Source organism: Caretta caretta, chromosome 1 (assembly GCF_965140235.1).
Source record: "Caretta caretta isolate rCarCar2 chromosome 1, rCarCar1.hap1, whole genome shotgun sequence".
In the NCBI taxonomy this organism is placed as follows: domain Eukaryota; kingdom Metazoa; phylum Chordata; order Testudines; family Cheloniidae; genus Caretta; species Caretta caretta.
In genome coordinates this window covers 281,324,867-281,339,657 of record NC_134206.1, presented here as the reverse complement: position 1 = coordinate 281,339,657, position 14,791 = coordinate 281,324,867, and the positions used below count along the sequence as shown (strand labels likewise).

General features: G+C 39.1%; 1 protein-coding gene across 3 annotated transcripts in view; it reads right to left on the bottom strand.

The window, feature by feature from the left end:
• The window catches only part of PPP1R12A (protein phosphatase 1 regulatory subunit 12A), a 214,819-nt gene that overhangs the window by 137,816 nt on the left and 62,212 nt on the right, over positions 1–14,791 (bottom strand). For all 3 annotated transcript variants that reach the window (XM_075124336.1, XM_075124334.1, XM_075124335.1), the window contains exon 2: positions 766–896. In XM_075124336.1, coding sequence (XP_074980437.1) covers positions 766–896 — 131 coding nt within the window. The remainder of the gene's footprint in view (positions 1–765; positions 897–14,791) is intronic.

The window sequence follows — 14,791 nt, the reverse complement described above, 5'->3', positions numbered from 1 at the left end:
TTCCAGAACCCATCTGTCTTATGTTATATGGTACTAAGCCTAAGAAAAATTATCTAGGCAGTCAGCAAATGGAATATAAGAACCCTGAACATGTAACTGTGGCAGGTGGACTAAACTAAAGCTCTCAAAAGTCCTGTCAAAAGGTTGTCTACCTTGTCATCTTCAGAAGCACTCAGCAGCCTTTTTGAAGAAAAAGGCTCTTCCTGGACTCTGTGGGTGTCTGACTATGTCCATAACTGACCTTTAACTCTGACGCTAAAAGTCTGTTCTATGATGCCATTTCTAATTTACACCACCAGAAGAACCAGGAGAGAAAGTTACACAATCACATGACTGAAAAATTAAAGCATCAAAATTGCTAATACAACCAAAGTATGGGACCTATTATGAACTGGTTCTAACCTTAGACATGGCTTCAACCTGCTTATGGGATACAAATAAAAAAATATTAAGTCCCAACTGTACTACAAGGAAAATAGTTTTGAAACTGTCACTTGACTGTTGTGACTTATGTGGATGGGCCCTATGAAAACTGTGATTGGTTAAGGAGCCTAAAAAGGAAAATAAGCAACTTTAAGATGTCCAATAGGCATATACGTAAAAGAATAGACAGCTACAAAGTATAATATACAAAATGTCTCAGATAGCTCCACAACTTAAAGTTAAAAACACTTGTTTATGAATGCCATCTGCTCCTGACAGACTATCAGCAAAACAGTAATATATATACACAAATGTTTTTAATATAGGAGAAAGAGTCCTTACTCTGCTATATCAAGATATCCACAGGATGAAGCCGCATGTAGAGGTATCCAGCCTTCATTATCTGGTTGATTAATGTTTGCTCCATTTTCCACCAGAAATTTCACCATATCTACGTTATCATCTATGCAAGCCTAGAAAGAAAGAAAAAGAAAGAAACATTAAAAAATTCACATTAAAGTCTCACTTCAAATTAATTTTTTTTCTTGGAAAAACCTTCAGAAAAACACAGTTAAGTTTTAGTTCTTTATCATCAAAAAGAAAATTCCCAAACAAATAACCAAACAAAACAAAATTAAAAAAACAGGAAAAACTGCTCAACAAAGCTAAAACAAATACCTACCAAGTCCTCAAATGGACCTGTTCTACCTAAGGCCTATCTTTTATTATAAATAAGGCCCTACTTGAATCACGGGATGATCTTCAAATAATTGTGGCAGAGTTGTGCACAAGGTGTGGAAAATCGCGGAGAAGCAATATTGTAATGGACCTTTATTAACAGCAGGAATTTGGAAAAGCCAGACTAGACTTTGTTTAAGAAAAATTTGCTGCAACAATATAAACACTCTACTATGAGGCTACCCTCTATGTTATGCTGTCTAATTTTTTTTTTTTTAAAACGACCAGATATTTTGCTGCAGCTATATTACATTCATTAAAAAAGTGACCAGTACAATATAAAATTCAGAAGACTAAAAGTCTTAACCAACTGCTGTAGAAATCAAGTCCAGTCACATTTATCTTTTACATTTTACAGGCACTGAATATTAGTGCAGTACAGTACTAATGATATACTCAAAATGTACGCAAAATTATGGACTGTACAAAGTAAGCTGATTAAAAATGAAAATTGTGGTGGAAACCTAATATTGTGGGATCCGCAACACTGAAAATTAAGTAGGCCTTTCCTATAAAGCTTTGTTTACAACTATACCTATGCTGGGGAACCTGGTTACAATATGGCTCCATTTAATATTGCATATGGGATACAGTGCTTACCTCAGGTGGCTCCTGGAAGCAGCGGCATGTCCACCCTCCGGCTTCTACGCAAAGGCGCAGCCACTTGGCTCTGCTGCGTGCTGCCCCATCCACAGGCATCGCCCCTGCAGCTCCCATTGGCAGTGGTTCCCACCCAATGGGAGCTGCGGAAGCAGCCCTTGGGACAGGGGTAGCATGTGGAGCAGAGCTCCCTGGCTGCCCCTACGTGTAGGCGCCAGAGGGGGAACAAGCCACTGATTCCAGGAGCCATGCAGAGCAGCCCCCAACCCTGCTCCCTGGCTGGAGCACCGCAACAGGGTAAGCCCCAGAACCTGCCCCCCAGTGGTAGCTCAAGGGCCAGATTAAAATGGCTAGTGGCCCGAATCCGGCCCACAGGGCGTAGTTTGCCCACCCCTGAGCTACTATATACCCTTTGGCTATCTACGAATTTGTACCTTTAAAAAGGCACATGCCTGAGTAGCAGTTTCAGTGTACTGCGAGAGATAATCCATGTGTTTCCTAGGGACATAGCCCTGTGTATTCTGCATGTTATACAGCTGCATGAATTATCACATTCACCTTTGTTGGTGCTGCATAAATACACAAGAACAGGCATTTTCTAGTTCCTCAACTTGACCACCTGCTGTTCTGCTTTCCTCCTCCCTGTTAGAGTATTTTTTCTCACAAGAGGGTGTACAGTAGGTTTCCCTGCCAACTTCCATACTGCTGCCCTTAAAAGGGCGAAGCAGAATGCAGAGAGAAGGCCCTTTTTGATTCAGGACAGCAAGGACTCAAGCAGCCAGATGCACAGGACCTTTCCTCAGAGTTTAACTACTAAATTATACCACAATATGCCTCTCTCCCACTCCAACAAGCTACGAGATTGAAAGAAGCACCTTTATTGAAGAGGTCCTAAACCCCTCAGAAGTATTATTCTTCAGATACAATGCAAATAAAGTGTACATTTATCATATACTTTCAATTTGATATACTTTTCTACAAATTTGCCATAATAATACTGAAACGTAATGATTTAATATTACTCCAAAAATCCCTTCCCCCTTCTTTGTACATGGCAGATATTATCATTCAAAGAAAAAGGAAATTAAATGCAATAATTTGTTAATGCAACTATGTTATATTTCACTGAAAAATAAAAACAAAAATTGAGTATAAACAGTAAAGTTAACTTGGCTACAATGCACATATGCGATATTTTCCATTCCTGTTTTTCTGGTTAAAAATTCATAGACTAATGCCAACCATCAAGTTCAAGAGTATACCGTATGGCAGGGGTAGTCAATAGGAGGACTGGGGGCAAATCCGGACCACCAGATGCTTTTCAACGGACACTGAAATCTTTTTATTTACTTTTTTTATTATTTTCTTCTCTGGAGTCTGGACCTTGATTAGATCTTCCCCAAGAAATCTGGACCTGGACCAAAAAAAAAAAAAAAAACCTGACTGCCCCTGGATAAATAACGTGGTTAAATAACGTGCCCCAGGATAAATAACGTGGTTAAATTAACATTTGTTTTGGAACTTAACCTTTGCATTTCCTGACTGATTTTAACTACGCAGCTTTCAATGTTGCAATAATTGGGTATTGCACTTAATAGATGTGGCAACCTCTCTTTCAAAAGCATTATCTGGAAAAAAAAGTATTTGAAGTGTATTCGTTCTGCACAGCAAAATAACAGTCCTTTTGTTTGTGACACTAACTGTACACAGAACAATCCTCTTGCACATTTTTAAAGTATACATAAGAGAAACTGCCACCACATACCCATAAAAATATTGTTGCTAAGAGAATCAAAAGCTTACACATGGAGCACATTTAAAGACATATGACTAACTGGCTTAAAATATTTGACCAAATTTGGTCAGTTTATTGTGCCATATATGGCAAGAATCAGGATAGCTTAAATATACTTTGAAAGTCTTATCAGAGATTGTTTTTCTTAGCTTCACAGGAATGTGTAACCAGCATGATTATCTATAATAAGAGACTGGATGAAGACACTTGTCATTTACTTCCCAGGTGCAGATGGGTTTAAGATGACTTTACTGCCTATTATAGTTCTAAACGGATTCAAGAAACTGGTTCTTCAAAACACAAAACAAACAACTGGTTAAGTTTGAAGAAATTGAGCAACTGTTAAAGTTATGCTGGTTTTGTTACTTATTTTAAAGGACAAGCTGAAGACATCAAGAAACTGAAGGCTGTAAGAGGGAAGATAGCTTTATGTTTGAGTACTGTACGGACTTCAGCCTTCTTTTTGGTGGGGGTGGGATTTTCAAAGACAAGATGCGTTCTTTATAGGAGTCTCCTTTGTACTATGAATACTAAAGCAGGATTAGAAGTGTGCTATAGTTACTATAAGTCTATAGGAAAAGAAAAAGCACCTGCAGTTGATCAGGCAAGACAACTTGAGATTTTTTTTAAACTATCTTATTATTTTAAAGGCTTCATAGAAATGCTCACTGCACACAGATTGTAAGAATCTACAAGGACATGTATTAAAATCTAAATAATGTGTTTGCATATTCATGTCAAATCTGAACATGCTAGAATGAGTTCCATCAAAGAAAACTGGAGACTGTTTGTACAGGTTTTTCCCTAAATTAAAAAAAATAAGTATTTATTGACTTCAGCAGCACCTCAGGTGATTTGGTTGGATTTTCTCTATACTATTCCTGTCACTTGCTCTAGAAAGGAAAACTTGGGTATTAGCAAGGGCTTAATGTCCAGACTATCAAGAGACAAATTTAGTAAAATTAATTTTTATCTTTTCCTCTTTTTTATTTCTCCTTCCTCTATTGTAGGGCCTCTTATCACCATATTCACTTTTAAAAGTGATTTTTATCATTGAATGTCAGCATTGCCTCTATTGTTAGCCACCAAAGTTTTAGCCCAAAAAGGAAAGCTTTGCATAGTTAAAAGGAAAGGAGTACTTGTGGTACTTTAGAGATTAACAAATTTATTTGACTACAAGCTTTCGTGAGCTACAGCTCACTTCATCGGATGGAGCTCATGAAACCTTATGCTCAAATAAATTTGTTAGTCTAAGGTGCCACAAGTACTCCTTTTCTTTTTGCGGATACAGACTAACACGGCTGCTACTCTGAAACTTTGCATAGTTGTAAGCTGAACTGAAAGACGTGGCTTCAGAACAGACTGCTCTTCTCGACCTTAACATGCAATAGCCTGAAAGTTATAATAAAGGAAAGAAACGTATGCAACATATAAGATTATAGGATGCACAGTACAAAATACCATGCACCGTTACTATAGTGCAAAATAAATATGCCAGGCAGAAGCGAACCGGAGCAAAATCAGGTAATACAATGGCTGGTTACATTTTCTGATAATGGACATAGGGATAGAATCCTGAAGAGCAATAAAGGGAAATGTATTTAAGACAGGAAAAAGTTGTGTTCCACCCCCACCGTTAATCTTAACTCTAGGACCGATGAGTTCAGCACATAGCACCTGCAATCCTGTTCCCATGTAAATTCCAAGACAGACCTGTGTTTTGGAAAATAAAGGTCTACACTAAATAGTGAAGAAATGTTTACAAAATTTCGAACAGCACCCTGACTATCCTTAAGTGAATGTGATCCAGTCTGCACACAGTCCTGCTAGATTCCAGATTCTTAAAAAGTTATACAAAATAGCTTCATACTCCAGTAACAGGTACATGTAAGCTAACTGCCTCTTGTAAAGGAGGCCAGGTCATTTGGGAAGAACTGACTGCAGACTATGATGAACCTATTTCTCAGTAAAGTTCTCTCTCTCAGGTGTTTATAAAGGTCACTAATGCTGAATTACCTAAGCCCTCGGGGGGGTTGGGGGGGATTCTGTTCATAAGCACCCCTAAAAGTACATAAACTCAAAACCGTGAAGCCAGTTCTCAACCAGGGGTACGCATACCCCTGGGGGGACGCAGAGGTCTTCCCAGGGAGTACATCAACTCATCTAGATATTTGCTTAGTTTCACAAAAGGCTACACAGCAAGCACTAGCAAAGTCAGTACAAACTAAAATTTCATATAAACAATGACTTGTTTATTCCACTCTATATAAACTATACACTGAAATGTAAGTACAATATTTATATTCCAATTGATTTATTTTACAATTATATGATAAAAATGAGAAAGTAAGCACTTTTTCAGTAATATCATGCTGTGACACTTATTTTTAGGTCTGATTTATAAAGCAAGTAGTTTTTAAGTGAGTGAAACTTAGGGTACAAAAGACAAATCAGATTCCTGAAAGGGGTACAGTAGTTTGGAAAGGATGAGAGCCACTGAGTTAAGCAATCTAGACAGTTTAGTTCCACGAAAGATAATTGCTTCAAGAATTCAGTACACATTGCTCCTTCCTGTGAAAGAAAAATACGTTTACATTTTAATGGTATTAATTTAAAAATCCAGAACGCTGGTAAGAAAAAAGCTTGTTGCAGTTATTTAAATACTGCACCACAGAGCAGAGTTGTGCAGTACTACTGAATACATCCTATCTTGGTATACAATCTTTAATATTTCCCCATTTTATTTTTACTTTTCATCAATCAAGTACACTATAGAACTCTGTTCAGTTTTTATATTCTAAATAGTACTAGATTTCTCAGCCTAATATTTCACTAACACTTTCTAGAGAAAGTAGCACAAGAATACATCTTAAGCTGTCATCTGATTAGTACTTCCATATGAGCTATAAACTAATTTGAGATTTCTGCCTATAAAGGAATAAGGAAAACAAACCCTATTTATAGTAACTTGTCAAACCATCAACTATGACCAAACTTTATTTTACCTTATTTGCCCTCAGTACAATGCTGAGATATGTACGTAACATACAATAACGTAGATATAGGGCAACGTATTACAAGTTACAAGGCTGAAAGATTTATTGTACGCTCTGGGACAACATTTTCTTTTACAATAAAATATCTAAGATACAGATTATCTGTCATGCTCTTTCTGTTTTAGTTCCCTCAGGATTGCACCCAAAAATCTGGTTTTAGGCCTAATGGACTGGACTGGACGTCTTAAGACCTGGGTTCTATTCCAGCTAGGTCACAATCGGTATGACCGAAGGCAAGTCACTTTCTATGCTTCAGTTTTCCCATGTATAAAATGAGGAGTAATGTTACAACCCTCATGTTATAAATTAGCTTAGTTTATATTAAATATATCAGTTAGAAGGCATGATAAAATATATACATCCTACTGTCTCATGCTACTGCAGGCACTATGATCTTCAGTGTAAAATATTCAGCAAGTAGCATATTAGAAAGCAGTAGAAATGCTACCTGCAAGAAGAGGTAAGAGCCAGCATGCAGTGTGCACGCAGAAGTCCTGAGGGAAAAAACATAATGACACTGTGTAATTAAAAACTGTATTAAGACGCATTCACACAAAGGTGAAAATTTAGTTTGCAAGGACAACCTTATTTCCTAACCTGAGTGCCTGCATTTACAACATTAACATTCTTTTAGTGTACTTTTTTGGACGCAGTTTTCTAGGTTTAAAAAAAAGCAAACTAAAGAAAACAAGTTCTATCAGCAGGGTTAGAACCTGTAGATCCATAACAAACCTCTGCTATTTGAGCTAACGGAGTAACTAACAGGAGTAGTAGGTTGTCATCTTCTCTAATCCAGCCACTAATGGGAGATGAGACACTTTGCCAACAGGTTTCACAGCTATTTGCTGATAGCAGAGGAATGATTAGATTCAAAATCCATAATCAAATTCAAGATTTCTGATGGAAAGTGTACTCTAATGGTTTAAAAAAAATTTGACCCTCTTGCCCTATCCCCCAATCCTGATCCCTCCAAGCTGTCCCAGTACCAACCTACCACTCTGCAGACACACATCCTAGTCCTGTTCCTCCCATACCTCCTGCCCAAGTTCCAGTCCTATACCTTCTCCCTCTTGTCCCGGTCTCCTCTACTGTCATCCCCAGGGCCCAGCTCCACAACCCCATTCCAGAGGAGGCCCCTTCCTCCTCACCACTGCCTGAGAATCAGTAGCGCGAGCAATGAAAGCACAAGACAGTCTCTCTGTTCTTCATGCATCCGATGAAGCGAGCTGTAGCTCACGAAAGCTTATGCTCAAATAAATGTGTTAGTCTCTAAAGGTGCCACAAGTACTCCTTTTCTCTCTGCTTTCAGTTTCAGTGCCCAGCACCACAGTAGCACCTCGCTGCCAGAAGCAGCAATTCTAGGGAAAGTCCTGCTCGGTCCCTGCAGCCCTATGCTGGAGAATTCCCAAAGCAGATGGAATCTCTGGAGAATGTAGCTGTCAAGCAGGGTGCATAAAAATCAATGATTTTATTTAAAAAAAACAGATTTTTGAGGAAAAAACCTATCTCATCATGGAATAGGGATTATAAACTCTAATTCTATAGTATGAGACAATATATTCATGTAATGTTTAAGTAAAGTTTTGTAAATGAGTTCCAATAGTTCATGGATTAGGGACCCAATCTTATGGAGTCCCAGTGGCTTCTGTATAGGTTATTTAGGTTAATCTTTCTATCTACCCAACAGGATTCAGTGCTCAGTCTAGAAGATACAATCAGAGATGCTTAGTTTTGCAGTTCTCAAACTGTGGATTTGTGTCTCCAGAGAGAACATGCTTGTTAACGGCAAAAATGTTTTAAAATAATTAATTAATAAATAGAGAGAGGTGAGAAATAACAGGCGTCAACCCTATTGTCCCTCTGCAAATGTGTATACAGAGTCAATCCCTTACCTCTCTCTAAAAGTGCAAAGTCTGAAAAAGTTCAATGAATAGAAGATTGTTGGCGGCGGAATAGATCTGGACAAGGAGAAGAAGTCTGGAGATAAATGTGAGGAGGGAGGGACAAGCAGGAGAAACAAAAGTGAAACTGTTTGACCAACGTATTCCAGAAGTCTTGAGGTCTTTCTGAGTGTAGCCTTCACAGATTTCAGATCTATCATACCATTCTCTCACTAGAAGGGAAAACCTATAATGGCAGCAGGCCATAAAAGAGACCCAGTTTAGTTCCTCTATCTGTGGGTAAGACAGGCATGCGTGCAAAATGCAAACAGTGCAACAAAGAAATGCAAGGCCTAGTTGTTCAAATGAAACATGAGAAGTTTCCTTCTCAGGAGGAAACTGCGTTGAAGATGATGAAAGGAACATATCTGAACATGCAGGATCTTCAGGATTGTAAACTTTTTTATTTCATACTTCTTTCTTAAGGACTGCCTGTCTTTCTTCTGGACTATTCTTGAATTCTCATGTTTGAGCAAAAAAATATAGTTGTTACTCTACAGTACTATCATTTTAGATGCAGTTGTGATAAAAAATAACTAGCTGAAATAGACAGATCTTCCTTTTACGATTTCACCTTTAAAGTAGTACTGAGTGTCAGTGAATGCAACGAATAATACTAAATGAGTAGTATGGTAATAATAATTAAATAACTACACTGACTTGTTTTGTTTAGCAGAATCCATCCTCAACATACAGGATTCTGAAGACTATCCGCCTTCAAGATCATCATCATTTTCTATAGTTTCAGAGTTATCTGCCAATGATAGTGTTTCAGTCACATCATGTATGTCACACAGCTACAGTATATCACCCGTAGCAAAAAGAAAAAAAAAATCATCCAGAAACAACCATAGATAAGTTTGTGATAAGAACCAGCAAATTACAAAAAGAGACAATTGAAAAAATTGCCTGTTTTGTTTATGCAAGAAACTCTCCTTTCCATATGATTGAGAACCCACACTTCATTAACATGGTTCAGTCATTAAGACCAGGATACAGTCCACCCAACAAAACAGATGTCTCAGGCAAATTGCTGGATAAAGTGCATGAAAGAGAAATTGAGCAGTGTGCAAAAGGTTGAGAGGATAAAATTGTTAATCTGAGTCTTGATGGGTGGAGCAAGGTCCACAATGATCCTGTTGTATGTGCTTGTGTCTTCCTTACAGAAACAACTGATACATCAGGAAATGCACACAGCAGAATACTTACAAGTTAGCAGCAGTAAAAGCTATAACAAACAACTGAAAAAAAATTCAAATGTCTAGTACGCAGCTTGGTCACAGACAATGCTGCAAATGTATCCAAGATGAGAAGAAATTAGAAGAGAGTCCCAAGCTAACATACAGTTGCAGTATTCATTTGATGCACCTCCTAGCCAAAGACTTAAGTGTTCCAGAAATAAAGGCTAATGTTGTTGAAATTGCAAAATACTTCCAGAACAACCACTTTGCAGCAGCTGCTCTGAAAAAAGTGGGAGGAACCAAGCTAGCTCTCCCACAAGACATGTGATGGAACTCAGTAGTGGACTATTTTGAGCACTATATCAAGAAGTGGCCTAATCTGATGACAGTTTGTGAACAAAACCATGAAAAAACAGCCAAAGTTCTCAACATTGGGCTTAAGAGAAATGTTGAACACATGCTGAGTACCCTCAAGCCTATTTCTGTAGCCTTGAACAAAATGCAGGGAAATAGCCGTTTTATTGCTGTTGAAATTTGGAAGGAACTGAGTGAGATCTTAAAAAGAGAAATATGGAATGACAGAGTTAAATTACAAGCATTAAAAAAAACAAATGGGACAAACACTATCTCCAGCTCATTTTCTTGCACATATTCTCAATACTCAGTACCAGGGTCAAACCTTAACTGCTGAAGAAGAGGAGTTGGCGATGACATGGACATCCAGCAATCAGCCCTCCATAATCCCAACTATAATAAACTTCAGAGCTAAGGGTGAACCATTCAAGAAATATGTTTGCTTCTGATGTTTTAAAGAAAGTCACACCAGTGAACTGGTGGAAGTCACTTAAGCACTTGGATTCAGAGACTGTTGAAGTGATAGTCTCACTTTTAACAGCAGTAGCTTCTTCTGCCAGTGTAGAAAAAATATTTTCTTTCTTTGGACTAATTCATTCCAAACTGAGAAATCGTTGGGACCTGAAAAAGCAGGAAAGCTCATTTTTCTTTTCCATATTATGAACAAACAGGAAAATGAAGGTGAGGACGACTGAGCTAGCTGCAGAAGCCAATATTTTAAGTTTCTCATGTTGATCTGGCTGACAGTCTTATTTTTGTTTTTTTTTAAATATTTCATTTAAACTATTTTAGTTAACAATTTTAATGAAAACAAACCTGATTTTAAAAAACGTGAATGTTTAACTAAATTCAAAAATTCATATGCTTGTTGTGTTATAATATTATATGTTTGCTGTTGAAGAAAAAAATCCAGAATACATAACGTTGTTGGTTTAGTTAAACAAAACAATCTAAATGTCTGTCTGGTGACATTCTCCCAATACAGCATGGCAAGAAAATCCTCCAAATATTAATGAACTGTCTCCATTTCAATAAGTTAATCACCTCCCAATGACTTCATAAATATCTGCTTCAGTTACCTTGGTAAATGAAATAACCAAACAATCATTTTCTGATATGGCTGTAAAATTAATCTGAAAAGTTTTCAAAATAAAACGCTTAAAAAATATATGGTGTGTACCTTCTAAAAATGAAGCCTACATCTATCTCTGAGCTGTGAAGAATACGTATTAAGGTTATAACAACCAACAAGAATGTACTTTTATGTAGAAATCCATGATTAAATCATTAGTCAAGAAGACTATTTAAATCATGATTTAAATCAAATCCGCCCTGCCGTCAAGTTCTAACTGGAGGGTTACGTTCTTCATTGCTTATGTGAGCTGAGCTAGCATATGGTAGGAGGGACAGGAATGCAGTCTACGCCTGAACCTATAACAATTGTATAGGATATTGCCACTAAACCTAAATTGTATTGTTAAGTCATCTAAATCGCTCCCCACTCCCTTTGTTGCTTTAGCAGTTTCACATCAACAACCACTTCCCCTTGTCAGTGCCCACTGGGTGCCATAGGCTGAGAAGCCTGAGTAGTAGCATCATGACATGAGAGGTAATTCAGCCAAATCCTCCAGTAACCTTAAACATTGCTCGTCTCTCCTCAGGGCAGCGCCCATTTGGAGCTGCAAGCAGAGGACTGTCTAAAGCACTATATGGGTGCTGTTTAGATTAACAAAAACAATTCTGACTGGGCAAAGGTAAAACTTGCCTGAATCAAGCACCTCTCACTCTGTCAAACCACCTTAGTCATGAACTGCAGTTTCATTTGCTGACTTATTTCAATCAACTGAATTGAAGTATGCAAATTAACTGGAGAGAGAGAGAGAAAGAACTGACTGAATTACCTCTGATGTCAAAATGCTTCTCTACCTGAAGCACCAAATTGGCAATGTGCAGATATCAGGCTGTTCCGATTTCTAATGGTTACCAAACTCAATAGAGTTATTTCCACTGATGCCTAGAACGTTCCCTGAAGTTTTGCAATTGATCCACGGTCTTCAAAATGTATTACGTTACACACAAACAGAAATGCCACAAAGTTGAGAGTTAGGCTTCATTTGGCTTGGCCAGTAAATCTCTTCTAAACATATGTAATATATTCAGAGGCTGTTAATTTGACCAAATTTGGGCAGAGATTTTCAGAGATGGCAAGAAGCACAAAGCTGATAAAAAGGCAACCCGCTGCTTCCAAGCATGAAAGCGCTAGAGAGTCTCAACAGAATAGTTACACGTTGTTTTGCCCATTTTAAGAAATGCATACTTTTCCCCAACCTCATTCTAAAAAACAAATGAACTTTCTCCTGAAATTTGAAAATAAATAAAATAAATAAATAAAATCAGCCTGTAACAGCCACCCAGCATGGAAAATTTCAGCTGAAATGGTTAAGTTTTGGCAGAGTTATATGTAACTGAAAACAGGGTCTATTAATAGAAAGTGTCAGGTGACACTAACTATAGGCATCATAACCTGTGCCTCCTATAATAAATAGCGTACCACAGTTCCTTGGTATTTGCAGCTGAATCCCACTCTTTCCATACCATTGTGCTCCAGAATTTAAGCTTTCATTAAAAAGACCCTCAAAGTATTTACCTCATGACTGTGATGAAAACCTTATAAATCTGAACCATATGTATACAGATGCAGTGATGTCTGCTTAAATCTGCAAATAACACTAAACTGAAGTATGTCCATTCATTTTAATGCAGTAGTAACGCTGCAACCTAGCGACACTTTAAACCTCAATATTAACTACTTCACTGCTGATTAGCTGGATGCTTCTGCTACAGCCAAATGCTTTTCTCAAAATCAGAGTCTCCCACTATTTTCCACATACCAAGAGTCCCAAATTCCTCCTCTATTTGTCAAAGCCTTCACCCTTTCCCCAGCTACTTCCACAATGCAGATATATTTTTATTACAAACTTCCACAGCACACTGAAAGTACTATTTACAAGCAGCATATCATTTTAGAGACAAATATGTAGCCTCACAATGATATTCAAACAATGTAACTTTGCAGAGATGAATTGTACTTTGAGGTATTGAAGGAAGTCCTGAGTGCAGATTTCAAGTTAAGTGACACTGAATTATTTAAAAAAACAAAAGGAAAAAAATAAAAAACCTCTTTAGGGACAGAGAGACCATTTCAGGGTAGTCTCACCCTGTACACTTATTCCTTCCAGAGTGGTTGAAATGCGCTCCCATCTGGAAAAATATCATAAAGGTTTGTTTAAATGAAACACACACCCCTCAAATTTACTTTGCATCATAACATCTATTCCTTAAACCAGGAGTCTGCAACCTTCGGTACATGGCCCATCAGGGTAATCCGCTGGCGGGCCATGAGACATTTTGTTTACGTTGACCATCGGCAGGCACAGCCCCCTGCAGCTCCCAGTGGCTGCGGTTTGCCGTTCCCAGCCAATGGGAACCGCAGGAAATGGCGGCCAGCACATCCCTTCACACATCTCCGAGGGTTGAGAATGCATTCTGGCACCTTCATCACTGGGTCCAGGCTGTTGCTCCCCAGGCAGTAGGCAGATGCAAGCCATGCTTGCAAGGGTCTGAGCCTCAGTCTGGCATGCCAGACCACACAAGTGCAGTCTGCCATGTGGCCCAGGAGACGCAGGCATCCCCTTGCAGTAGTGGTCAGGTACCGCCTGAGGCCCTGAATAATATTTGACATGACTTGGAATTGGGTTTCTGATAAAAACACCCTTGACTGTACCGAGTCCAGCACCACTCCAATGAACTCTATTCTTTGGGTCAGTGATAAGGTTGACTTGTTCACGTTGAGGAGGAGGCCTCGTCTTTCGAAAGTGGACCTGACTAAACAGACCTGAAATTCCACCTGCTCCCTGGTGCGCCCCCTGAGCAGCCAGTTGTCTAGGTAAGGGTATACACCTGCCTCCTCCGGAGGCAGGCTGCTACGACAGACATGCACTTGGTGAACACTTGGGGGGCTGTCGATAGACCATATGGGAGGACCATGAACTGATAAGGTTTGTGGTCAACCACAAACCACAGGAATCCTCTGTGTGCAAGCCGAATGGCTATGTGAAAGTATACGTCTTTCATGTCAATGGTGACATACCAGACTCCTGGATCCACGGAAGGAATAATTGTGCTCAGGGAGACCATGCGGAACTTCCAACTTCACCATGAATTTGTTGGGTCCTTGCAGGTCTAGAATGGGTCTGAGACCCCACTTTGCTTTGGGGATTAGGAAATAGCAGGAATAGAATCCCTTGCCCCTTAGCTCCTAAGGAACCTCCTCCACAACTCCTATGGTGAAGAGCCTAAACCTCCTGGATAAGTAGTTGCTCGTGAGAAGGGGGAGCAGAATTGGAGAGCATATCCCACTTCTACCAAGCGAAAAACCCAGCAGTCCAATGTTATTTGGGACCAAGCATGGTAGAAGTGGGATAGATGATTCATAAAACAAAGGCAGCTGTTGCGGCAGGTACACCATCCTCGAGCGCACCTTCAAAAGGCCTGCTTAGAGCCCGACCAAGGTTTGGTCAGGCCTTGGCCCTGTCCAGAAGGGGGATTGGATGGTTTCCCCCTGCCATTCCTGCCCGTGACTATAAAAATTCTGCTTCAGCAAGGAGGATATGGGCACTGCTGCTGCGATTGAGGCTGGCAGCC